Genomic DNA, 25679 nt, shown 5'->3' with positions numbered 1-25679 from the left:
GTTTGCAAATAAATCATAAGTTATCAATCACATCTATTGCAGCATTGTACGTGATTTTTAGCGTTTATCATATTCAAAACACGGTATTGCAAATTACCGGTATTGCAAATACCTCTCTGTTATATCTAATTCTATTCGAATCTATCGTATTCGTTGAATCGATTATTCGCCTTTACAGGAATAATTAGCTCAGTGCCATTTTCTGCCATATTATTACTCATGGAATATTCGGTAATATTAGCATCGTTAGCATCGACTTCGAACAAATATCGTGAGATCGTATAAATATTATTCGGGAATGAATGACGTTATATTTAACGGGAGAACGTTATTTTCACACGCGTCTGTGCGTCTGTGAGAATTTCCGTATTATATCCAACATTTTGTCATACAAATGAATCCACACACATAAACACGTAGCCGTATTTCCAGCCCAAATGAATATCCACTAACGCGTTACCATATCCGTAAACATAGATGGTAGATTCCAACAGGTTGGACAATTGTTTTCAATAAATTATTAATTTTACCTGATATGTCGAATTGGCCGTTTGCCTTTTTCATTTTTTTTCCGATTAGGCGACATAACAGAAATCCATATCCTCTTAAAACGTAACACGTTCATATAATACATTCCTGTGATTTGTACAAACGATCCTGCAAACCGCAAGCAAATCAGAAATCCATCCAATCTTTTTAGATAGATTTCAATTTTGCAAAATCTTTATTAGAGAGATATTTACTAAAATATTAAATGAAAGTAAAGTTTAAAAAGTTTTATAGAAAGATATCTATGTTTTTTAACTCAAATTAAATTTTATCGAGAGAAGAAAACTTTCAACCGAAAATCTCACTCCGTTCGCCACTCGTGCTTATTATCCAGTACCCTGTACTCGCACATTTATCATATCACGATCTCATATACGACGTATCTATTACGATCTTATGCTCATCTTGGAATATGAGTGGGTAGGGACCGTATAACAGGCATGTGGGGATACGGATGGCGGCGCGCGAGACAATATATACCTGACGAAAGCCTGGTGTTGCCGAACACCTGCTCCACACCGGGTCCGAGCGGACCTTTGTCCAAGGGCCGATATAAAACTCGTACACCGTTTCGGTCGCGCCAGTAGGCTTTCGAGAAGCGATCAAACACATTGCGCCAATCCTCGCATTGCACGTGACTTCGTGACTTGATTGAACGATCTCGCTATCGAGATAAATCAGATAAATCGTATAAAAATCACATTGAATCACGATAAATCCGTTCACCAGTTGTGTCAAAGGTGTTCATAAAAAATTCTTACTGAGGAAATTCAAAATTAATCCTGGCAAGAATTTTCAAGAATTTGAAGATGCGAGAATTTAGAAGAGTAATCTCTTAAAAAAACATCTGTTAAATGTCGAATAATATCCGAGGATCTGTGTATGTGTAAATGATAATACACATCGCGAGGATTTATAAAATAAAAAATATATTTCCCTGAGGGGAAATATATATGAATTGAGAAGCATAGAAATCCGAAGATCTTGACTGAAAATATTCAAGAAATCCTGGAGATGGCGAATCTGTTGTTGCTGTTATCAACGATTATAGCTGCGAATACGTTAATCGCTGGCACGCGCGCGGATGAGGATCTCAATAGTACGATCAAATTACTGCAGGAGCAAGTGAGCGCATTGTTGGATCATCGACAGGAAGATTACAATGCTTTGGAGGAAAGTTTGAAACAAGCGATGGAGAAAAATACTGAACTCATCGTCCTAAGGAACGAAGTGAAACAACTGAGGTAAAACACAATTTGCTTCGTCTCTTTTTGTATGCAGTGTATCTAAGATTTCTCGCACAAGCATAATTATGCACTTGACGAGTTTTAGTAAATGTATATTGTAATACAATACACATATACTAGAACTCGTCAAGTGCATAATTATGCCTGTGCGAGAAGTCTTAGAAGTTAATTGAAGTCTAAGGTTTCTATCAGATCAATTTTTTACAAAGGCAACAGAGTACAGTTATTTCTATATAAAAATAAGTAAAATTTAATAGTTAGAGCTATCTGAATTTAGATAAACAATGATGTTTTGATATAATAATAATATGATTTATATGTATAAAGTTATCTTGGTAATAAGAAATAAAGATATAGATTTACTCTCAGTTTCTTGTTTTAAAAATGCGACGGTCTTAGCTATTCCTCTGTTATCTTTACGATACACATAAAAAAATATGGCCATTTTAAAATGAATGGACATCACAAAAACGTTATAATCGTATCCCCTCGCATATAGGAAGGAAGTGAATGCTCTTCGCGGCGGAAGTGGCAACGAGGCGAAGAACGAGCGATTGAGGGTGCGATGGCTAGGCAGTGCCGTGACGGAACTACAGAGCGAAGTTGCGGAGGTGCTCAGGACCCGGAACGCTAGCGAGGAGCTTGCCGAACGCTCGAGGATGAGGAGTGAGCTGACCCTACTGAAGGGTGACGTCGCCGAGGTAGGCAGGAGTATACGCGATCTCGGTGGAAGGATCACCAAGATCGAGGCCACCCTTGGTACCATCAGGCTCGACATCGCCGCGACCAAGGAACGCGCCAGCCTCCTGTCCCGCTCTTGCGCGGATGTCAGTAGTCAGGTAAATTGTTCTCTTCTCGCAGATGTTAGGAAATAAGGCTGATACCAGAGAAAATAAAACAGAAGATGATAGGCAGGTGGTACCAATTTGCAATGCCGTTGAACCAAACCAGGTGTGGAATGAGAGGAGAGAGGGAGATTTACTTATTACAAAGAATATACTTTATTTTGGAGCAACTTAATCATTTCATTTTTCAGTTTTCCATGAAATAAAATTTACATCAAATTATAAATTTATTAATTTTTCGAGTATTTTATTTTAACTGTATATTCAGTTAAAATAAATTCGCCAAATGTTTAAGATAAAATTAAATATTGCTAAAATTAGAATTCTCTCCTCTTTCTCCGCACGTCTATATATAAAATCTAGAAATGAATGATGTGTCTTACATATAAAAACTTGTATATTACGTATGTTTTTCAATATTGTCGTTGACGATATTGAAATCTGACGGAATTCCTAGATGTACGCGTGCCGCTCAATGATCACAGCCGATTTTTTTTCGCTCACAATGATTCAAAATCGATTTCGCGGTATGCGTATACACGCCGAAGGGCTCGGCATGCGGCTGCTCACGCGCGGACAACGGGCGTCCATGTAGATAACGGCTGCCGCTACCATTTAGTATTTACGGCAGGAAGAAGAAAGAGGGATGTATGGTCGGTGCACCTGCGCTTTGCACGGGGCGGCCAGCTGCTTCATTCCTGTTTCTCGTTTTGCCGCTTGGCAGCTGCTTCTCAACCTCCTCCTCCTCCGCTTTCCCTTCCTTCCACCTCGCCCGCACAACGAGCCTTTCCTTTAAGCCGCACGCATATGCCCCTCGGGTCCACCAGCCTACCCTTCTCTCTCCTCTTAAATACTTGCCGCCCTTTGCGCTTCTATCTTCAACTCTCAATCGTCATAAGAAATCAAATATAATAAAATTTAAGAATAAGATTTGTAAAAAATGAGAGCTAAATGGAGGTCATCATTGATTTGAATAGAGATGGGAGTTTATAAATTAAAATTTATCTCATACAATTTGTTATTCGAATTACTTTGCATAAAGTATTGGATGTTTTAAATAGTTTGCAGCGAAAAAGAAATATTAGATAACGGAACATTGTATTTGTTATAATTCAATTATTTTAAAAATGTAAATAACATACGAAATTATATATATAAAATATTAAATTCTTCTTTACACAAGAAAAAATGATCTATGTATTTGCGCGCATTTGTAAATTCGTTTTTGATCTCAAATAAAAGTTTCGATCAATGATCCTTACCGTTTGTGGTATTTGACACGCTGGCTACAGCCACACGAGTCGACAGCTGTGGCCCTACTCTCACGCATTCCACAAGCGCGTATGTATTACACACGTGCAGTCACGCATACCACGCAATCAAGGACCGTCTGTAAAAAGTAGATAGATTAAAGAGAAATTTATTCGGTATCGGTAGAAATTTATTTTGTGGAACGAAGAAATCATAAGATTTAAAAATCATTAATAGTTTCACTAATCGATTTTTAAACTTGCTTGTTTATTACTCTATCTTGTCTCTTTAAAGATCTTAGTAATAGAGAGATTAGAATTAGATAGTAATCAGCATTATGTTGTTGTTACAAAATGCAAAACAAACTTTTTTTATTTATTGCAGTTAAGCACGGTGCAGATCGAGCTAAAGTCCCTAAAATGCGAATCCACGCTTCCTGGTCAACGGCAGGATCCGCAAAAGCCGGAATATCACAACAAAGCCGATATCTTTCGCAATGAAGTGAGTGAATCGCATGAAGTTACGTCAGCTCGAAGACACAGCTATTCCCGTGCTCTGGCTCATCGCGTTCGTCTCGAGGAACGACTACGTAACGTCGAGCGGAAGATTTCCGTGGTAGCGCGGAAGCGTGCGATAGTGGAGAAACGAGTGGTGTACGAAGACCGTGAGCATCTTGAGGAACGAGTAAGAGATCTCGAGCTGGCGCAGGTGGAGCTTTCGAAGAGAGTATCCAATGCCAGTCGAGATCTGGTGTCGATGAACGAGTTGGATGAGTCAGTTGTAAGACTGTACGACTCAGTTCGTCTACTCGAAGAGGCTGTTTATACTAATCGTTCCGAAGTGAAGCGAGAATTGGCGAGGCTGGAAATAAATGCGGCACGAAAGGCGGCCGAGTTGTCGCTAACCAGGGAAGAGCTTGGCAATCTTCGACGAGCGGTTCAAGCATTGAGCGTGAGCGCATCGCAGCTGCAGGAGAAGAGCGATGTGCAGCGAAAGAGTCTGGATGCCTTGAATGAGACTCTCAGCCAACTGGACCTTTCTCGAAATTTGGCTAAGGCGGTGAACGTCACGCACGAACTAGAACAAGTGGAAGATCAGTACCGTCTCATGGTAGATTCCCTTCCGGGAAATTGTGAGGAGCGCGATGGCTTGACTTTGCTGGCACCTGGTCCCGGAGCACCCCTGTTAGCTTCCTGCCGCGCTGGCTGGATCGTTGTGGCCCGCAGAATTGATGGCGCGGTCGACTTCGATCGCACCTGGAATGAATACTCGGTTGGTTTCGGTTCACCAGTTAGCGAGTTCTGGATCGGCAACGAGGCGATGCATCGGTTCACCCGCGACAACTGCAGTAGGCTGCGAATTGATCTGACCGATACCTACGGCGTACACTGGCGCGCTGAGTACGAGCGTTTCACAATAGATTCCGAAGAGACCGGTTACCGATTGCACGTATCCGGTTATTCAGGCAACGCGACCGACGCACTATCCTATCAGGACGGCATGGCGTTTAGCGCCAAAGATCGTGACATGGATATCAGCACCACCGACTGTGCGGCCAACTATCGAGGTGGATGGTGGTTTAGTCATTGCCAACACGCCAATCTCAATGGTAGATATTCCTTGGGCTTGACATGGTACCAATCGACGACCAATGAATGGATGGCAGTCACATCTTCCGAGATGTCGGTGCAACGGAAACAAGACTGTTAATGATGCCGAAGCTGTTGACGTTCATTTACGTTCATTTATAAATTCGAATTGATAGAATGATGCTGATTGATAAACAGAAAATCTTGAAATCTCCGTTAATAAGCTGTATTTAAATCGTGCACCTCATACTCAGTTCACAAGAATAATTATCATACCAAAGAGTTAAATGTAATTTAAAGACTTTACTGTAAATACATTGTATAGTTATGCACAAACTCTGTACATGCACAAAACTTATTATATCTGTATAGTAATAAAAAGTCATTGAAAGTAACTATAGCTTTTGCTTAAATAAATCGCATATTAAAAATATTTTTAATTATTATAAAAAAAAAGATTGTTAACCAATTATCATATTTTTCTATATTATAATATTATAATATTTAAAACAGATTTTTTTGTGGCTAAGCATAAGATAAACGCTATTGCATTACTCCATAGTATTATTATAGTATGCATTAATTTCGCTGCAGTTTTTTCTCAATTTCATCCACCTAGTATCGCCTGCCATTAATGGAGAAGAACGTCAGTTGTTAGAAGCGGGAACTTTTCACAATCAGTAATAAGTAATTGCGACTGCCATTCATCTTTGTATTCTGAATTCTATATTTAGATAAACGTATTATTTATACGCTGAATACGTTTGGAAAAATAATATCGAGTATGTTAACTCATTTAATTTGAGCAAAAAACAATTAAAGGCGAACTTATTGCGTGTATTGTACCGTTACATATCAATTCGATAAATAATAAATATTAATACGTATTGTTGAAAATTTTAACAACGATGAGCCATAAACTCACTGTTGAGATTATTGATCACACTGGCACACCTGATACACAAGAATGGTACAATACGAATATCAGTGAATCAGTGAATACGTGACACTTCTACTGAATCACAATATGTATATCATATATCAAACATAAGATTAAACATTATAAAATTAAATAAAATCAAATTATGTATTATACTAAATTAATCAATAGAAATATAATTTCAGATTCTTTAACTACAGACATGATACATCCATATACCACAAAATGTTATACCTAATTTAAAAAACTTTATTTATAAAATACAGTTTTAAAGAAACTCATGAAAAAGATTAAAGCATTAATCTCTGTAAATAATTCTGTAAAAAAAAACCTATATTATTTAATAAATACAATAAAACAATTTATATACTTTTAGCACAAATACATCAAGAGCACTTCACTAAAAAAGAAAGAGAAATACAATATTTCAGTCGCTTATATTTCTTTCTTAAAACACGCCGATACCTGGAAATATAAATGAAATATAAATGAAATTCCTTTTGTAATCCTAAGTGCAATTATATGATTATTATATGATTATTATTGAATATCTTATCGTTATATACGTGTAAATAAAATACAGGAATTAAATGTAGGAATAATTAATTGAAAATTCAATTTACATACCATTTTCCACGGGTGTTTCTATCAGAAAATTTGATGGTTTCAAAAAGCGTGTCAATATAATATGATTATAAGCAATGTTTATTTCATGTACAGTATTTTCTAAAAGTTCATCAAGAGATCTCTCATCCTTTACAATTGATTTATCAGCTATTAAAGACAAATGTAAGTTGCCTCCATAACTTAATAGAGAAAAACCGAGAGCAGTAGTACTTCTGAAAAAAATGAATTGTGATATACATATGTCGCTACAACGCACAATTTTATTTGTTAATTATTTTAAAAAACGATATGATACTTGTTTGGTATCCAGAAGACAATATTGCTCAAGGAATTATTTAGAATATGAACTTTTTCTGGCCCGCACATATTGCTAAACACCATCGTGTTGTGACTTAAAAGAAAAGCTTTTAAAATTTTCCCCGGTAACAACGCCGATAGATACTTCATGATCCAAAAATTAAGCAAGATATCTGAACTCTTTCTGAGTTTATTATTTGTTCTTATAATATCTTGAAGACGCTTAAAAAATTGAGAATCTCGATTTGACTCGACGATTGTCTGTCCGTTTGCATTGGAGATACAAATTCGCAATAGAGCAATCGAAAAATTATTATCTAAAGTTAAATTTTCATCAGGTATTGACATTCTTATCGGCAAGATAACTGTTAATGCATCAGGAATTGGTTTTTTGAGCTACAAGAAAAATACAGGTTTATATTAAATAACTTTAAAATAGATTGATGTAATATAATTATTTCTTCTAATTTTCTAGATATTATTTAAATGTATTTCTGGATATCTCTAGACTTATTTATCGCTTAAAAACTATACATACGCGTAAATGATATTTGTATACACTAGCAGAAAAAGCTGCCAATACTACATCTTCAAATTTGGCACCTGTATTTCTTCTTATCTCGCGAATTTTCGTCAAAAGATTCTGCGATTTATCATTTACCACATCATTATCTAACCAATAGGACATTATTTTTTCACCCGTTTGAGATGGACCATGCAAAGCGCTATAAAAATTTACATTTAATTATAATAAAACTCATTAAAAATTAGTAATGGAGAGTGAAAGAATTGCAAATATATCTAAAGAAAAGTTAAATAAAACTGAGGATTATTTATTAATTTATAGAAATCTTTATTCAAAGGATATTGATTTTAATATTTTTAAACTATATTTAAAATATATATATTATATATAGTAAATTTAAATTTTATATATATATATATGTATAAAGTAAATTTGAAGCAAAATAACTGGAATATTTCCTTTAAATAAAGATTTCTGTAATTAATAAATAATCGTCGGCTTTATTTAATTCTTTCTAGGTGTTCGCAATTCCTCTAATCTCCCTCTTGTTGTACAAAAGAGAAAAAAATCGAGAAACGATCGCCAGAATTTGTTTCTTACGAAAATCTAATCTTCGAAATTAAAAATTTAAAACATCTTTCTATTACCTTATGTTTATTATTTTTCAAAGATTAGATATTCAAAGAAATTAATTCGTTATTTATTCATTTTATTTTTAATAAAATGGATTAAACATATTAAATCTACAATAGAAATACTGAATGTACTTTTTATCCATCTTACGGACAGCTTGTTGAATGATGAATTTCGGAAAAGAAAGCAAAATCATCGTTAGCCGCGTGACATCTTTAATTGTACTATACATTTGTTTTAGTACGTTTTTGAAATTCAACCATATACGATCGATAGATATTTTGGCTTGCTGTATCAAAGACACGATCATTACATTAGAAAATTTTATTGATTTGTGAAAATGGTCTCGTAGATCTTGCATTAATCGTAAAAACGTTACGTAAGTAAACTGCATTGATGCGGCAAGGATATTCTTTTCATAGAATCGCACAACATCCATCTCGTTCTGAAAATTCCTCTCCGAATTTCGCAATGCTGGAATGATTTCTTTGAAACGTTTTCCAGTCTCACTTGATGAGACGATATTCTTGATTTTTACTCTCGTCTCTTTGATCTCAGTCTCCTCGATAATCATTTTGAGTAACAAGCCTAGAAGGGCTACTCCATCGCCTAAAGAATGATGAACGCGAAATAACATAGGAATTTTCCGGATATCAGTATCGATGCATTTTTCGGAAGACAAACGGCCTTCTTCGAGGTTAGATCTCGACTTCGGACAACGTTTTCCAATGAGAATCTCCCACGCGGCTTTATGATTATCGGGCAATGGTTTATTGCATACATTTTCCAAAGTTTTCCTAAATGATTCACTGTAAACATCTTCGCAGGATCCATTACAATTAGCGTTCACACATTCCAACCATCTGATTCTATCTTTCAGATCTATTTTCTCGCTTCTTTGCCAAAAATAATAGCCGAATCTCTGACTTCGAAGATAGAACAGTTTCTCAATCGTCGTATCAGCAGCCTTTAAAACAATGCGATCGTTTATCAAATTCTTGAAATCCTCCAAGAAAATTTCGTTTGAGTTCCGCGCGACTTTCTCCAATATCATCAAGATATTGATAACGGATAAAGAAACGGCATCTTCAACGGCCCATACACAATCTGTACCTTTCAAGAGACCAATGAACTTGTTCCTTAACTGGATTTTTAATACAATTTCGATAAAATAACGATAGATATATAAAAAGATTAAAGTAATCACGATAAGCGGAGCGAATAAAAAGATGCAAGTAATTCCCAATAATTCCCATAATTTCCGACGCATAATTCTACTCAAAACAATCGAATTTGATCCTTCTAGTTGCATCTCTCATCTGAAACCTTAAAAAGTTGTCAATTAACTAATTCTAAACAGATCAGTTTTAGTAAGTTTTTTTTAATGGCTTCATTAATATCAAAATCTAAAATAATTCCAATTTAATTTCTTAAGCTGAGTAAAATTATGGCTACAAAAATAATTTTAGATAACGTATCCAGACAAACTGACATATCGTAGCAAACTGACATTATTTGATATCAAAATGTGACGACATATAATCACCAACATCGCATTACCCGCCAATTTAATTAATCGATTTTGAGATTGACTTACAAAAAATTTTCTTTTTATCTCACTTGTTTTTGGGAATGATCCCAGAATACATACCACTGAGACTGGCAAATATTGTATGTTACTCATATAGGGAAGCCACAGATCTTTCGTCTACTCTCGCAATCAGATTATAACTAAATCCCTTAATTGTCTTACTAACGTAAGTTATTTCTGTCAAGCATTATTTCTCTTCAATTTCAAATGCGTTCATTTAATGCTTGAAATGATTCTTTCAAATAGGCATATTTTACCTTATTCAAAAACTTTATTTTTAAATACAACAGTTTATAGTAGGTTTTTTTTTATCTTAAACATCTGCGTCTTATATATAATTTTTAAGTTTTGTTCGTCAGAATCCAGCACTTTCTGCAAATCTTTTCAGTGTTTGCCTTAGAATTTACGTTCCCTGCGATGAATAATTTTTGTTGCAAAATATCGATCTATAATATACAAACCACTTCAGTACAAATCAGATAATGCAAAGACGATAACAATATTAATTGCATATTAATGCATATTATATAATTTATAATTTACGAATTATATATAAATTAAACATGTAACTTGAGACAATATCCTTGCAGAAATTTGAACCAATTTAATACTGGAAGGCAATATTTGTTGGTGCTTTGATACTTAAAATAAGTCATAAATAATCTCACTATTTGCCACTATTAAATTGAATCAAATAAGAGAAAAACTTAATTAATTTGACGCATAAATTAATATTAAACTTATAATTAATATGTAGCGTACGAGTTGCAAAAAGATTTTATACATGTATATTTCATATTTTTATGATATTGTCAATCATTATAAAAATTATCTTCTTAAAGAAAAGTAAAAAAAGAATGCCTAGTGTCTACGTTCATAAAAAATATATATATAAATTACTTGAATTTGAAAAACATAAAAATTAGAAAATCTCTTCTAATTCAACATAAGAAAAGTAATTACACTTTTATTACATAATATAACTCCAAGAAATCAATTAACTTAGCCTATTAAAAATTTCATCCTAAAATACACATTTCTACCAATGTAGATTAATCTCGATTTTTTAAAATTTATTTTAAATTTAATTTTAATTTTTTTCTAATTCTTAAAATTAGAAGAAGATAAAAAGTAAGTTAAATCAAGATTAAAGTTAGTCCATATTAATTAAAAATGGAGAAATGGATATTACTCGTTTTTTAAATAAGAAAATCGTACTTTCGTTAGACTCGATGGTTGAGATACAAATATGATACAACTATAGTCAAAAATACCTCTTTCTGTTTCTGTTTCATCGCGCAATCTAAAGCGACAATTTGTCTCTTTAATTGTTCGTTTTGAGATAACAGAGCGTCGTATCTGAAATTAACGTGTCAACATGTAAATCATTAATGATATGATGGAGAGGAAATTACTTCTGGTGCCATGTTTTCTGCACTTGTCTCCTTAGAGATTCAGGCAGTATGTCGAGAGAACTGAGTTGAATGTCCGTGACACTTTGTCGAAATAAATCTAAAAAGGGATCTTCCAATCAGATGACGACCAGATTACTAAATATGTTAAATAGAAATTTTGCTCTCACTTAACATCTGTTTATTTCGTATTTTAATTTTCCTCAGGTCGTCCGTCAGAATTTTATCGTGAGACTTCAACATAGAATACCGCAGAAATCGAACAGCTTCCAAATCCCGTGAATACTTCGTAGTTTCTTCTAATTTACGGATAGTATCACGGATTCGATTAATCGTTGCGATGTATTTTTCCTCTGATTTATCCACGTGTCTCATATTCAACATTTATCAATTGTGATGTGATTTGACTGACAGTAGAAAGGATACAACAGAGAAGACGTATAAAACTAGTTGACAAGATTTATTAAGCCTCTGTATGTTCGTTGTCATAACAATTAAATAAATAAATAAATAAATAAACACAAAGCGATATAAAGCGACTGATTCATAGGCCTGTTCTTTATTGCTTACTAAACTTTTTATCTCGCTTTCGGTAAAATTCAAATATATTTATATATATATATTTCATTTTAAATACATCGGGTATACACTGGGTTAGCTACATGACTAAATCTGTATTAACTTAGAAAAATGTTTCAATTTATTATTTTCTAATCGAGTTAATTCGTCTTACTTTACAATCAGTCTCTTATTTAAAAGTATATACATGAGAAAATAATCGAAATTAAAGTATCTGACTATGAATCGATCACTTTTACATAAGGAACCATATATTATTCTTACTCTATCCTTCTGTGAAATGGAATCTCATTATAAGAAATGAAAAGCCAGGTTTTGAAAAAGTGACTTAATTTTCAATTTTTAAGAATGAGATTTTACTCTGAAAATATTAGATGGTATCTAAAATATATTCTTACTTTAACTTTAGTTTTATCTGAGCTGTTATAGTAAATACTTTGGGATAATAAGTACATTGTACAGTGTAAACTGTATAAGTAAAAATAAATTATGTAGGAACAAACATCATGGATCTTCGTAATGCACAACTGCAAAAAAGAAAAAAAGAAAAAATGTAAAAATTTTAAGTTAATATTAGGTGGCGTTTTTCCCGTTAAAATGGCATTAAAAAAACGTCACGAACTTTTTCCCACCTAATATTTTTAAAAAATTTCAAATGTTATTTTTTCAAGACGTAACATCTAAAATTTTGGTGCAAATCTCGTAGACTATTTTGACATTCTTCTTTGATCCTTTCTAATACGCCGAGTAATTTTTCTTTGTTTTTTGCCTCCAAAGCTTTGTTCAAGTCTGACATAATATGAAAATCTATTGCAGTTATATCTTCTTCTTCGATAGTCTTCTTTATCATTTTTACTTTAGTAATAAGTGATTCCAATGCTTCCTCCGATAAATTGCTTTGACTCCTGTAAATTTCCTTGATTGTTAATATAAACTTTGGATGTTTTGAGATATATCATATATATGTATATTACATATTATTTTTATTTAAACATATATTCGTTTTTCCCAATCAATATTATTACATAACTACACATATTTTATAAAAAATGTAGTAATCTATCTTAAGTATTAACCTTGAGTATTATAAAAATATATGAACATTATTATCTTGTAATAAAAATATAAGGTCATATTACAAATAGACTCACGATCTATTCTGCTTTTCATTCAGGATCTCTGAACAGGTGTTGTACAACCTCAAACTTACTAAACCATCCAAAAACTTGAATTGAGAAAGATAGCTTTCAAAAAGTTCATTGCCTTTTGAGTCAATTAAAGCTTTATTTACATCGTCAGTTATTCGATTTAGTTCATCTTTTGTCAAATTATTTGTTTTTATACAGTCACATTTAAACATTTGATTTGACAAAGACATCTTCCATTCTAAAAAAAATTGTAGAGTGAATTATTCATGAATTAGCTTCTTCAATATGAGATATCGAAATATCGAATCCTGTAGATTGTAGGCGAATAAATCAGAAAACGCAACAAATAAAGAATATAAAAAAAATAAATTATGAAAAGAAGACAAATTGATAGTGCAATCAATTCTTCCAATTATATATCAAAAATTAAGTATGTAGGCATTTAACCTTCAATGTGAAGATTTTTTTATATCATGATTTGAAAATGTCTAAGAAGGATCTTAAACATCTTCTATTTCTGTACCTTTTCAGAACTGCGACGTTCAAAAGCCTTCGATTGCATGTGAAATATTGATATAATCAAAATATTCACAATTAACCTTTAATTCAAGTTAACCTATTAGGTATAGGAAAAAGTTCGTGGCGTTTTTCCCGTTAGATGTAACGTTACATCTAACGGGAAAAACGCCACGAACTTTTTCCCATACCTAATATTAATTCAAGTTAACCTTTAACAAGAATACGTACACTCGCACCAAATAAATGTCTCGTACTATCTCTTATCATTCCGGCTGTCGATAGTCAATTCATAGTTATCAGCAGTGCTAGACAATAGTTTATATCTGATCCTAATCAATCATAATCTCAATTCAGCAGAACACAGCGTTTGATTATATTAGTTTATATCTTGCCTCTCCAATAGTTCTACGCAGAACTATTTATTACATATTCCTTTACACGCGATATTATGAATCATCTACAATATATAGAATAAAAAAATTGGTCAATCGATTATTTGGCGCTTACAATGCTCATCAGCTGCTGGCAAACATCCTTGTTTAACATTTGATAAATAACAAATTTGATGAATAAACAACAAGGAGGAGAAATGATGGAGTTCGGTGATAATAAAGAACAATGACGTTATCGACAATTGATATAAATTTGCGATTATTACTGACAAATATTTGGATAATATATATTCACGATTTTTTATTATATAGATTATTATATATGGTATAAATAAGTATATACATAAATACTTGTAATATATACTACTATACACCTTATATATTGACTACTATAACATCTTATATATTGATAATCATCAAACTCGGCGCGCGCGATAACATTAAAATTACAGTTTTAAATAAAAATTGAGTGTTATTGTATTTTATTTTAAACATGTCTACGAAGCTAATAAATCATTAGATCAGTATTATATATTATAGTTTCTTAAATTGCTTTAGATCCGATTGCACCAACTTACTTCGACTTTAAACAAAACAAAACTTTGTCTCTCCCATTCTCTCGGCTTTAAGAGAGAAAGTGAGAGTTTTAAGCTTCACTTAAAGTCAAAGTAATGTTGATAGTCTTAGGCTCAGTTGCACTTTGACTTTAAGCGAGACTTAAAATTCTATCTGTCTCGTTTTAAAGCGAAAAAGAGACAGAGACAGAGAGAATTTTAAATCGCTTAAAATCAAAGTAATAAATCAAAGTTGGTGAAATCGGACCTTACGGTCAATTGTTCCATCTTCGGATAAACTATGTAGTAATTTATTTACTGGATAAACAAAAAAGTAAAAGAGTAAAAAAATAAGAGAATAAAAGAGTAAGGCCTGGTTGCCTAATTTAAAATTAAAGTAACGTTGATGTAATCAGTCCTAAGACAGTGAGCTGAAGTTTACCAAAAGGTGAAACAACCCAGCGTCAGGCCCAGTTTCACAACTCATGGTTAATTGTAATCGAAATTTATTTTGTTTCTCATCTTTTTCTGATTCTAAAATTGGAAAGAGACAATGCATAAGTTAAACCTAGATCATGAATTAATCGTCAGTTAATTTGGAACTGGGCTTTATGCCCATTTTCACCATGTAGATTAATGTAGATCACTTTAATCTAATTCTAATCTCTAGAACTAGAAAAAGACGAAGAGTAAGCCGAGAGAGAGAGAGAGAGAGAGAGAGAGAGAATCATAACGAGAGACAGCGTAGAACGATCGTGAAACAAGTTTAGCAAGTTCGTATCGGCACGCGTAAGAATATATGTTCCGACCAATAGGGAACGAAGAAGAAAAAGTATTTCCAATTCATCAAACGGAGATTGACACTGTAGACAGAACACTCACGACGGTAGCGTTATCACGGTATTTACGGTTAGCACTTTGTCTTTTCCAACCAAAGCATGAAAATCGTCGCGAAAGGTTAAAAATGGGTGAGTATAATCCTTGTTTTTATCGAAAAGTAAGTAGCGAAGCACAAATAAATACAGAATGTGAGTGTGTGATAATACGTCGGAAATATACCGAGATATCTGGACCCAAAAATGATGTAATTTCGTAAGCCGCGAGAAACACTAAGTATTGAGTGTTGTTCAAGCAATTGTGGGTAACGACATCCGAGCGATTGTAATAACGTTTGGCATTTTAGAAGATTTCCGAAATTGGAAATGTATATAGTTATGTATTATGCAAGATAGAAATTGTATTGTGATCGAATTTAGTTTACAGTATTTATCGAAATTGTATGTACACGGAACGCAGCAAAACTTGCTGCTTTGCCGCGCGAAAATTAGCGTAGTAGCCAATCATTGGGCGAGTTCAAATCTATTCAAGTTGGCAAAGCGGCTAGGTCTGTTCGTCGAATAATTAAACAAATGATTGGTTGCATCCACAAGTAAGAATTAATCAAGTTTCACAAACATCGCTTTGCCGACTTGAACAACTTATTTGTTTGTTCTTACAGAAAAGCAGTAAATTTGAAAAATTGATAAATACTAGGTAAACTATAACAAATAAAAGTTGATAAATATTGGGTGCTTTCCATTTGATGGGACACAAACATTCTTGACATTCAAAGAGTGACAAAGATAAAACGACACTTGTCGACTTTTGTCGTCAAACGAAAAGCACATTGTGAACTGAATTCGGTCATAACACAAATTAATGGCTATGTTTCAAAACTGACTATCTGTTGTACTAATCTCTATACTCGAGTAACATGTTGTATAAGATATCTACAAGATGTCTTTTAAATATCTTTTAGACATAAGACATCTAAAAGACGATTTTTAGATATCTTATGCAACATAAATGTTATCTGAGATAGTAGACGTAACTGTAGCATTTTCAGCATTAAATTTAGGATGCATCTACGCATGATGCGCATGATGTATATTTTTTATCTTTAATATTCGGTGAACAACAAGAATAAAATGATATCATACGCATCTCGCACATGAAATGGAACACCTTTAGAACATAACTAGTGTTGCTAAGCGAGCTTCTTTTTCACACATTCGCATTATATGCAAATTCAGTCATATAATACACTACATTTATACAGCTCAACTTACGCCTGAGTTATAACATCGATTACGCCTAAATTATAACCATCGAGTCAATTTTTGAAACTGGCCAATTATAATCATTTCATTCTTCAGAGGAATAGCTATGATTGGCCAGTTTCATAACATATTACAACTTCGGCATAGATTGAGCTGTGTAAACGTAGTCATTTATAAATATAAATACTTATAATTTTGATGAAATTTTGCAACAAAAAGTTTAAGAAAGCATAAGCTAAAATAAAAAATTAATTATTTTATTTGTTTTACACTTTGTGTTGTTTTTCAAAAAATTTTGTATAATTTTCATAGAAATATCAAAATAGAGTTTCTACAAAACTTATATAAATTCGAATACTGTAGTGATATTATATTTGCGTGTACGCTAAATAGCGGCTTGTCTAACAATATTGAAACAAATGATGAAAAAAGTCTTAACATGATCCGACAGCCAAGTAAGACCAACTCATCTTACTTGATAGAGAAATATATGGAAATATATGGAGAAAAACATCAAACCAAACGATTAATTATGGATTTAACTGAGGAAGATGTTGATATCATTAGCATAAGTAGCCAAGAAGGAACACAAAATCAAACCATGGATAACAATAAATATGCGAGTCCAGAACGAGAAGTTAGCATGGTCGAAAAAAGATCCCCAGTTCTCACCACAAATCGTGGAATTAACAGGGTTCTGTAAGTTCATGTTTTTTTAAAACTAAATTAAGTTGAAGTTAATAATGGCTCATAAAATTAATTTCAAATTGAATGAACAAAAATTAACTTAGGGTTAAAATTATGTTAAGATTTAATTAACTCGAGTTAAACAGAATTAAACAGTTAATTTTGTAAAATATTTTTATTCAATCAGAAAGTTCTAATTTTTTTAAAAATCAGATTACTTTAAATAAAAAGACAATTACGATATGGATCATTAAATAAATTTAATATTTTATTTGTAAATTTTATATAACAAAGAAATAGTTTTTTACAGCAATGTATTTTTACTTATATAATAAAAAAACTTATTTTTTAGGAATTTTCAAATAGTATTTTGTCGGTAATTAGACGTTTAACAAGGATAGAATAATGCAAATACAGTCCCTAAGTTCATCAATTTCTCACTTTCATCTCGATTTCATCTTTAAGCAAACGAGCATCCCACCTATCACGATATGTTATATCAGTACTATAACCCGTTTATTGGGAATTCAGTGAGCTCTCGTAGCTGATTGACATAAGTCCAGTTTTATAACTCATGGTCAATTCTTAAAATCAACTTATTTCTCATCCCTTTCCATCCAATTCTAGAATTGGAAAGAGATAATAAATAAGTTGAATTTCTTTTAAGAATTAACTGTAGATCTGTCCACGTTGGAAAGATAAAGAGAAGAGCTGAACTATGCAAGAAGTTTAGCTAAAAAGAACAGGTCTCATGAGTTGTGTGCCATAGTCCATTAGATTTAAAAATGTAAACCAAACAGATACACAGTGTGAATGGTTATAGTATTGAATGCATTCAATCATTGAGCTTTCTGTGAAAGCTTCTATAGTTCTCTAATGTTCCATATTTTATAAAAAAAAATATTGTTAGAGAAATAAAATATTTTAATTGAAAAAGAAAGAGTTAATCAATTTAAATTTAAAATTAAATTAAGTTAAAAATTAATTTATTTGAAATTAACTAAATTAAGTTAAAAGTGTTCTTAATTTTTTAATTTCTATGTAATTTTGAATTTATTAACCAGTTACTATCCAACCTTGGAAATTAAAGAAGAACTACAGGAGACTATTCACGAAAAACATTCTGAGAACAACAAAAGTGATGAAGTTGAGGAAGACTTATCTTTTCCAGAACATCAATCTAAAGATACTCAAAAGGAGGAACAATTAGTACAGTCACTTACGAAAGAAATAGAAAATTGGATTAATATACAAAAATCAAAGTCGAAACGGATCGAAAATTTAAAAGCGATTTGTCCAAATTCGATAGAGTTATTGAGTAAAACTAACAACAATAACGATCTTGAAATTAATAAAACTCTTGAGCCCATAAATAAGTTAGTTAATCACAATAATAGCGGCAACGAAGTTACGCGTCAATTTGATCTAGATACAACTAAGTTGGATAGAACTACCACAAATCCTATTATAGAAAGCAAGATAGGCGATATTAGACATAAGGTATCACAAAAGAATACATGTATCACAAAACAAATAGATGATAAGAATAAAGTAAATAATTGTAAAGTTGTGGTAGTTCAAAGGTACGGCAAGGTAGTTAGATTCGTAAAAGTGAACAATAGAACTTTAAGATACCTTGGTTTAACGAATTTTCTTTTGCGGACAGACAAAAAGTTCCAAATTAATGTAATTCGTAGACTGAAGCGTAAGCGAAAAGTAAGTAGGGCTAATCAATTAGTGAAAAAGGCATTGATACGCAAACGTGTTACAAAATTACAAGCCGTAACACGAAAGATGACTAGACGACAACCCAAATCCATTCCAACTACAGAAGAAAAGAATGAAATCAAGGTAAATAATATACGAAGGATGATGGAGACTTCGTCAGAAACAAGTTCGAGCGACATCGGACGACAGCTGGAAAAGGATGAAAAGACATTACTGCAAAAACTTAAGAATGAATTGAAAATTAAAGAGGAAATTTTACTGCGGATAAAACGCATAAAACACATGCGCGAAATTATACAGCAACTGGAAAAGGAAAATATTAGATATAAAGCAGTCGATAAACAGACAGGACAACAGTTGGAAATTACCAGGACAATTGACAGGTACCATCAGTTAAAAAATGAAAGTACTGAATATAAGGACAATTTCATTATCAAGGATCAAGCAGAATGTGACACAAGTCATGTAAAAATCAAAGATTTAAGATTGGAAGGCTATCGTGGACCACAAATATTTCAAACAAAGTACTTAATGGAGGATCATTTAACGAGACATGTTGCTATGGTGCATACAAATGACAGCACCCAGCAAGTAGAACAATTACCAGTAGTTAAAATTAAACCATCCACATCCAGAATGGCAGACGAGAATAAAAAAGAATTGTCCGAAAAAAAAGGAAAATATTTTCCGAATCTAATTTTATAGAGAAAGTGCAAATACCGAATGAAAAGAAGAAAAAGAAAAACGAAATTTTGAGCGAAGCACTAAAAAACGCAACAGCAAGTCAAACACGAGAAAACGATAGCAAGTTTGAACCAATAGAAGAACAGACTACAACATCCACAAATAAACAAACAAGCAATAAACCAAAAATCATATCCATTAAAGGTATTAATCTCATTCCCAAAAATCTACAACAAGAGTTGAACTTTGAAAAACAAACTCTCACCGTTCAAATGACGAAATTGCCGGTTTTGAATCCGACGTCGACCGCATTGTTATCATATTGTTTGCATTGTCGACAAGAAGAACCAGAGACTGAAAATCAACTACCGGAGAGCCAGCCAGCAGAATCTGCAGTGAATGAATCACAGAATCCACAAATTATAAACAATAATCAGGCGACATCTTCTGAAGAAGGAGAAGCAACAGAATGTCGAACAAATTATGGAAAATAACAGTTCCTAAAAATATTGATGTAAGAAAGTTGAAAAATTTGATAGAAAGACGAGAATCCAAATCAAGTGTGATTTGGAACATTAAGTTTTTTTTTAAGATTTTTTATTAAATGAATTGAAATTTTCAATATTTTATTTTATAAATTTGAAATGCGAAATAAACTTTGTGTAATCATAAATTCGTATAGTTTGGAAAGTTATATTGTTCGTCATATTATAAAAATTATATAGTGATGATTTCGTTGTAACCAAAATAAAGATTGTTTTGTTTAGAGGATGCTCTTGACAATTGATGTTTGAAATTATTCGATATTTGTGGAAATTTATTTTAATTCATCAAATTGTACAATAAAATTAAATTTAGATTTAAGATTATAGATACTAAAAATCAGTATTACCAACTTCACAAGGAGATAGTTGTAGCTAACTTATAGCTTTAAAATTTTTATTTTTTTATATTAATATAAAATTAATAAAATTCTTAATTTTTACTATAATTCTAAATTTACAGAATTTTTAACCACAAATCCTCAATTTCCACAACAAAATTTTATCATAAAGTTATTATTTAAGAGTTTCCAGTTAATAAAAGATTTAAATTTACTATAATTATATTTAATTCTAACCATAAGATTTTTAATTTTATCACTCTAGTTTCATTAATTTCATCATATAGAATTATAGTTTTTCGAGTCCCAGTTAAAGTAAGATTTAGTATAAGATTTCTCGTTGAACATCTATTTTTTGCCACATAAAGTATTAACGATTAATATTTCTGTTCATGGGGCAGAGCGATACTTTATTTGCCAAATTCGTTTTGTGTAAAAACGCGTCGAATGAACTTTATCAACATAAGTTGCACCGATGGAGCGCCTGACATTTTTTTTCATATACTTATTGTTGAAAAATTAATATTTTTTTCTTTATACAATCATCTCTATTGATAATGAAACTCATATGATAATATTAAACTGGTTGGTAATATTATTGTTCTTCACTTATCCTCGGATCCATTTGATAGTCGAAAATTTACTCAGAGGTGGCCCTCTTAATAATGTCTTGTCGATGTCGAAGCCAATTGGAGCTGATCAGAAATCAGAGCTTCATGTCATATGATTCATGATTGACGCCACTCCATCAGATTATCGATTGTTACTGACGAGAGAATCTTATCTCGCATGATGTCGCGCTTCGCAATTGTAATGTAGCGAGTTATTAAATCATTCTATTTATTTTCTCATGATCACTCATCATGTCGGCCAAGGTAATTTTTTAAACATATATCGAAAGATATGATATTTCGCTCAAGTTCGCAAGTTTGCACAATAATATAAATAATAACGCATAATTATACATATGTGTGTATATATATATATATATAATAATAATAATAATAATAATAATAAATCTTACAGTTATATGTGAAAGTGAAGAATTGTAGATACATTCATCTTGTTTTTTATTCATATTTTATCTTAGAAATATAAGAATGATGTTATTCCCTCTGCTGATTATTCTTTTAACAATACAAAGAATATATATATATAAAAGCTTCCAATTGGAAGCGATAAAAATGGAGAGTTATATATACTTATCTTATTTTACTCTTAATAAATATATTTTAACTTTTTTAATAGTGTGATGATATTTTAATTATCATTTTCGTAATAATCATTAATAATATTCTGTTTCTTATTTTAGAGCGAAGACAGCAAGGATGATAATCTAAATAGACAAGGCTCATTCAGGAAGCTTGTACCAGGAAGCAATCATGGAGATTCTCCATTGAGTATGTCTGCAAAAATGATTGATAGACCAATTGTGTGGCAAATCAACAAACAACATGCTATTTTCTCACAGGAATATAACATTTTGTCTGAATAGTAAGTTTAGTAATATTATCGGATGTGTATGAAAAGATAACTGATTTTTTATAATATTTTTTTCAGTAAGATGTTATGTTCTCAAGATTTAAAAGGGATTTATGTGATACCATCTGCTTTGAACGCTTTATGTAAGTATTGTTAAAGACTGTATAAGTTTTATTTAAGATATTCGAAATTTGGCATGCAATTTTCTGTGATAACTTATAACCTGTAATATTAATGTTTCGAAACAGGAATTAGTATTTTATAATACTTGCATGTCAAGGAACAAATACCCTTTCTTTTTCCTTTTCTTGTTTGCATACTACGTTTCTTTCTGTTGAAATGTTAGTATGTTTTTGATAGGTGTAAACCTATTTTATAGGTCTTGCTCTTCCCGATTACGACTTGTATAATGGTTCTGATGTAAATATATCTATACTATATCTTTTGCCTATTTCACTTTAATGTAGTTAAACTAGCGATTGTAAAAAGTTCTAATACTTCATCTTCACATTTTGTCGCAGTATGGTTTGGTGTACAGTTCATTCGGCAAGGAATTTACAAAGGTGGAATTTTTAGATTCACCATTACACTGCCTCCTAACTTTCCACTTGGAGATTGTCCTGTAAGAATACTGACTCAGATAATCAACCTTACGTATAGTTTTTTTCACTCAAATGTGTTTTAGAAAGTTGTGTTTGAAACTCAAATATTCCATCCACTAATAAATCTAGAAAGTGGAGAATTGTGCACATCATGGGGCTTTCCTGAATGGAGAAGAAATAACAGAATTTGGCAATTATTACAGTATATCACTAAGATATTCACTAAACTAGACGCGAAAATGACTTCAATAAACGAGGAGGCATCTAGTTTGTAAGTATATTTGTCCTTAAAAGAAATGAACGTGAAAATAATATATCATCCAGGATATCTACATGTGTGAATTAATTGGCGATATTGCAGGCATGAAAATAATTTTGAAGCTTTTCGAGATCGTGTGAAAGCGTGCGTAAAGGAAAGTGTAAATCAAGTATTTAATTCACCTACCATGGATGATCCACATTATATTACATTTAATTCATATGTGAAAGAAGTACACGACCCCATTAAACAAGAGATTTACGAATCAAAAGTAAATAAGTATATCACTTTCATTACGATAAAACACATTACAAGTTTATACATTTAATCAATTTATCGTACTTTGCAGGACGAAGAAGAAAATAAACCAATGGGTTTGTCATGGGTACAACCTGGTTCGCTTCAGCCATTTTCAAAACCAGAAGCAAGATAAGAGAAATTTTAAACGCTGGCTAAAGTGAAACGACATACATCCTTAAGAGCTATATGAAGAAATTATTGCTCTGGGTAATCGTGCAAGCGATGTCGATAAAGTCACAAAAATTATTAGAAAAGCTATTTTTTCTATTCAGAAAGTTTATGTGTCTTAACATTTTATATAGGTTTATATGTGTTAAAGAGAGAGAATGTTTAGAACAAATTATAATATATAAAAAATACTCTTGTAATTAAATTAAGACATAGAGATTATTAACATAATTGTTCAAAAATATGCAAAATTTTATTATATAATTTTTATTTTAATACATATATCACTAGCGTCTTAATTATTTCTGTACTTAATTACAATTATGACAAACCTATTATAGGAATCCTATATAGTTGTCTGTTTTATTGACTCAAAAGAACTGTGTTATTAATATATCACTACATATTACTATATCAATATCCCACTATGTGCATAAATTTTTGTCTCATTTGCATATTATTGGCTAAATCTAATTTTAAGGCTGATATTCGTAGTCAGTTCTTATTTTAAGATTGTCTTAAGTAAAGTCTTAAGATGCTGTATGATATTCTAGACGCTATATTAGACGAGAAGAAATGATAAAGATTTTAATTTCAAAAAATTTTTTCCGTTCTCGATATAAACGCAATGCATAAATTTCAATTTAAAGACACGTATTAGTATATTCTTTAATTCTTTTCAGATTTATAAAAGAAATTGCAACATAAAAATTATTGCATTTAGTTGATAAAATAGATTATAAGATCTTATATCTTAAATAATATATAAGTTTTTAATAATAAATTTTAAATAATATATAAGTTTTCTAAATGTAATTAATATTGCAATTAAGAAAAATGAAAGAAAAGTAGAAGAAAAATAGAGAAGAATATATCTGGAACATCTTTCTTAGTATTTTTATACGATTAAACTAAATTAAACTTAAATTGAAACTTTCAGAAATGTTAAGAAAATCTACATCTTTTTTTTTAGAATTTTTTATTTCAGTACATGAATTCTGAAATATCCTAAAAGATTTCTCTAAGATTTCTTATTTAATTTTTAATTTCTGAAAAAATATCTAAATTTTTCAAATTTTTTACGATTTCATCAGAAATTATAAAGTAAGAAATCTTTGAATATTTAAGAATCTATAGAAAGAAAATATTCTATATATCTAAAAGATGTATTAAATTCTTAGCACTTCTGAAGTGTAACAATTTATATACAAAATCAGAGAACTTTTCTAAAAAGTTATGAAATTATTCAGAAATTGGAAAAATTCTGAAATTTATATAAAGAAATTCTATTTCATAAATTTTTTAATGATACAATTAATGTTTATTAATGAATCCTTAAATGAAATTTTCCACATGTCCTACTGGGAAAATAAAAGTTGTTGAATTTTAAGCTCGAAATTGAATATTCAAACAGACTAATTTAGTGAATTTTATCTTATAATATGCGCCTACATAAAAATGGAATTATGAAGATTTTTTTAATGCAGATTTTTAACCTGTTTTTACCAAACATAATTACTAGTATGTAAGTATATTCCAATGTCTTTATAATTACATTAATTATTAACAATTATAGAGACTTTGAATACACTTCAAACTTTTCAGTCATATATCGTTAATTTAATGTTTAATTTAGTAAAAACAAGCTAGAGGCCCTTTATCACCCCCATCGATATTATCGGCGGTCCTTTTTATAAGTATACCCGTAAAAAAGTTACTAATAAATTTAGTATTTCGTTTTTGTAAGTAAGTATATTTTAAATTTATTTTTTATTTTAAGTTTAATTATTTTATTGTATTTTGCTAATCATATTGCATTATAATTAGCGAAATACAATAAAATAATTAGCAATTATATTGCAATCATAACTTTTTAAATATTATTTTTTATTAAGTATTATTTTTTATTATTTTTTATTATATATAATTCTTTATACATTCAATAATACAATAATAAATTCTTTATAATACAATATATAATTATAAATGCTGTTCGAAATATAATAAAAATTATAGGAACATAATTTATAAAATTTAGTAATGCGGGATTACATGAAAACGTCGAAAATACATACGATAATACAAAAA

At 31.2% G+C, this 25679-nt stretch overlaps 6 protein-coding genes across 6 annotated transcripts; 3 read left to right on the top strand and 3 right to left on the bottom strand.

Moving 5' to 3' along the window:
* Nucleotides 1-1563: 1563 nt before the first annotated feature.
* LOC105620320 (protein scabrous-like) lies at nt 1564-5602 on the top strand. The gene is made up of 3 exons (XM_012201822.1): nt 1564-1793; nt 2296-2635; nt 4277-5602. Exons 1-3 carry the CDS (start codon nt 1564-1566, stop codon nt 5600-5602), a joined length of 1896 nt encoding a protein of 631 aa, XP_012057212.1.
* Nucleotides 5603-6112: 510 nt separating this feature from the next.
* Nucleotides 6113-9774, bottom strand: LOC105620382. Its single transcript, XM_012201882.1, has 6 exons — nt 8639-9774; nt 7884-8070; nt 7344-7741; nt 7049-7260; nt 6428-6435; nt 6113-6205 (listed from the first exon to the last, which is right to left on the bottom strand). Exons 1-6 carry the CDS (start codon nt 9772-9774, stop codon nt 6113-6115), a joined length of 2034 nt encoding a protein of 677 aa, XP_012057272.1.
* Nucleotides 9775-11318: 1544 nt separating this feature from the next.
* On the bottom strand, nt 11319-11882 carry LOC105620381. Its single transcript, XM_012201881.1, has 3 exons — nt 11678-11882; nt 11511-11607; nt 11319-11454 (listed from the first exon to the last, which is right to left on the bottom strand). The coding sequence occupies exons 1-3, from the start codon at nt 11880-11882 to the stop codon at nt 11319-11321; spliced, it is 438 nt and encodes a 145-aa protein (XP_012057271.1).
* Nucleotides 11883-12744: 862 nt separating this feature from the next.
* Nucleotides 12745-13464, bottom strand: LOC105620380. Its single transcript, XM_012201880.1, has 2 exons — nt 13238-13464; nt 12745-12991 (listed from the first exon to the last, which is right to left on the bottom strand). Exons 1-2 carry the CDS (start codon nt 13462-13464, stop codon nt 12745-12747), a joined length of 474 nt encoding a protein of 157 aa, XP_012057270.1.
* A 3773-nt stretch (nt 13465-17237) lies between these two features.
* Nucleotides 17238-20410, top strand: LOC105620379 (protein hook homolog). Its single transcript, XM_012201878.1, is given in 4 exon segments — nt 17238-17497; nt 18550-19877; nt 19880-20354; nt 20356-20410. Coding segments are annotated over 4 exon segments (2118 nt in total).
* Nucleotides 20411-21643: 1233 nt separating this feature from the next.
* LOC105620319 (AKT-interacting protein-like) lies at nt 21644-23556 on the top strand. The gene is made up of 7 exons (XM_012201821.1): nt 21644-21655; nt 22093-22274; nt 22341-22405; nt 22784-22884; nt 22948-23135; nt 23226-23394; nt 23473-23556. Exons 1-7 carry the CDS (start codon nt 21644-21646, stop codon nt 23554-23556), a joined length of 801 nt encoding a protein of 266 aa, XP_012057211.1.
* Nucleotides 23557-25679: the final 2123 nt, after the last annotated feature.

This window comes from Atta cephalotes (assembly GCF_000143395.1).
Source record: "Atta cephalotes unplaced genomic scaffold scaffold00025, whole genome shotgun sequence".
In the NCBI taxonomy this organism is placed as follows: Eukaryota; Metazoa; Arthropoda; class Insecta; order Hymenoptera; family Formicidae; genus Atta; species Atta cephalotes.
This window is presented reverse-complemented; position numbering and strand designations above follow the sequence as displayed.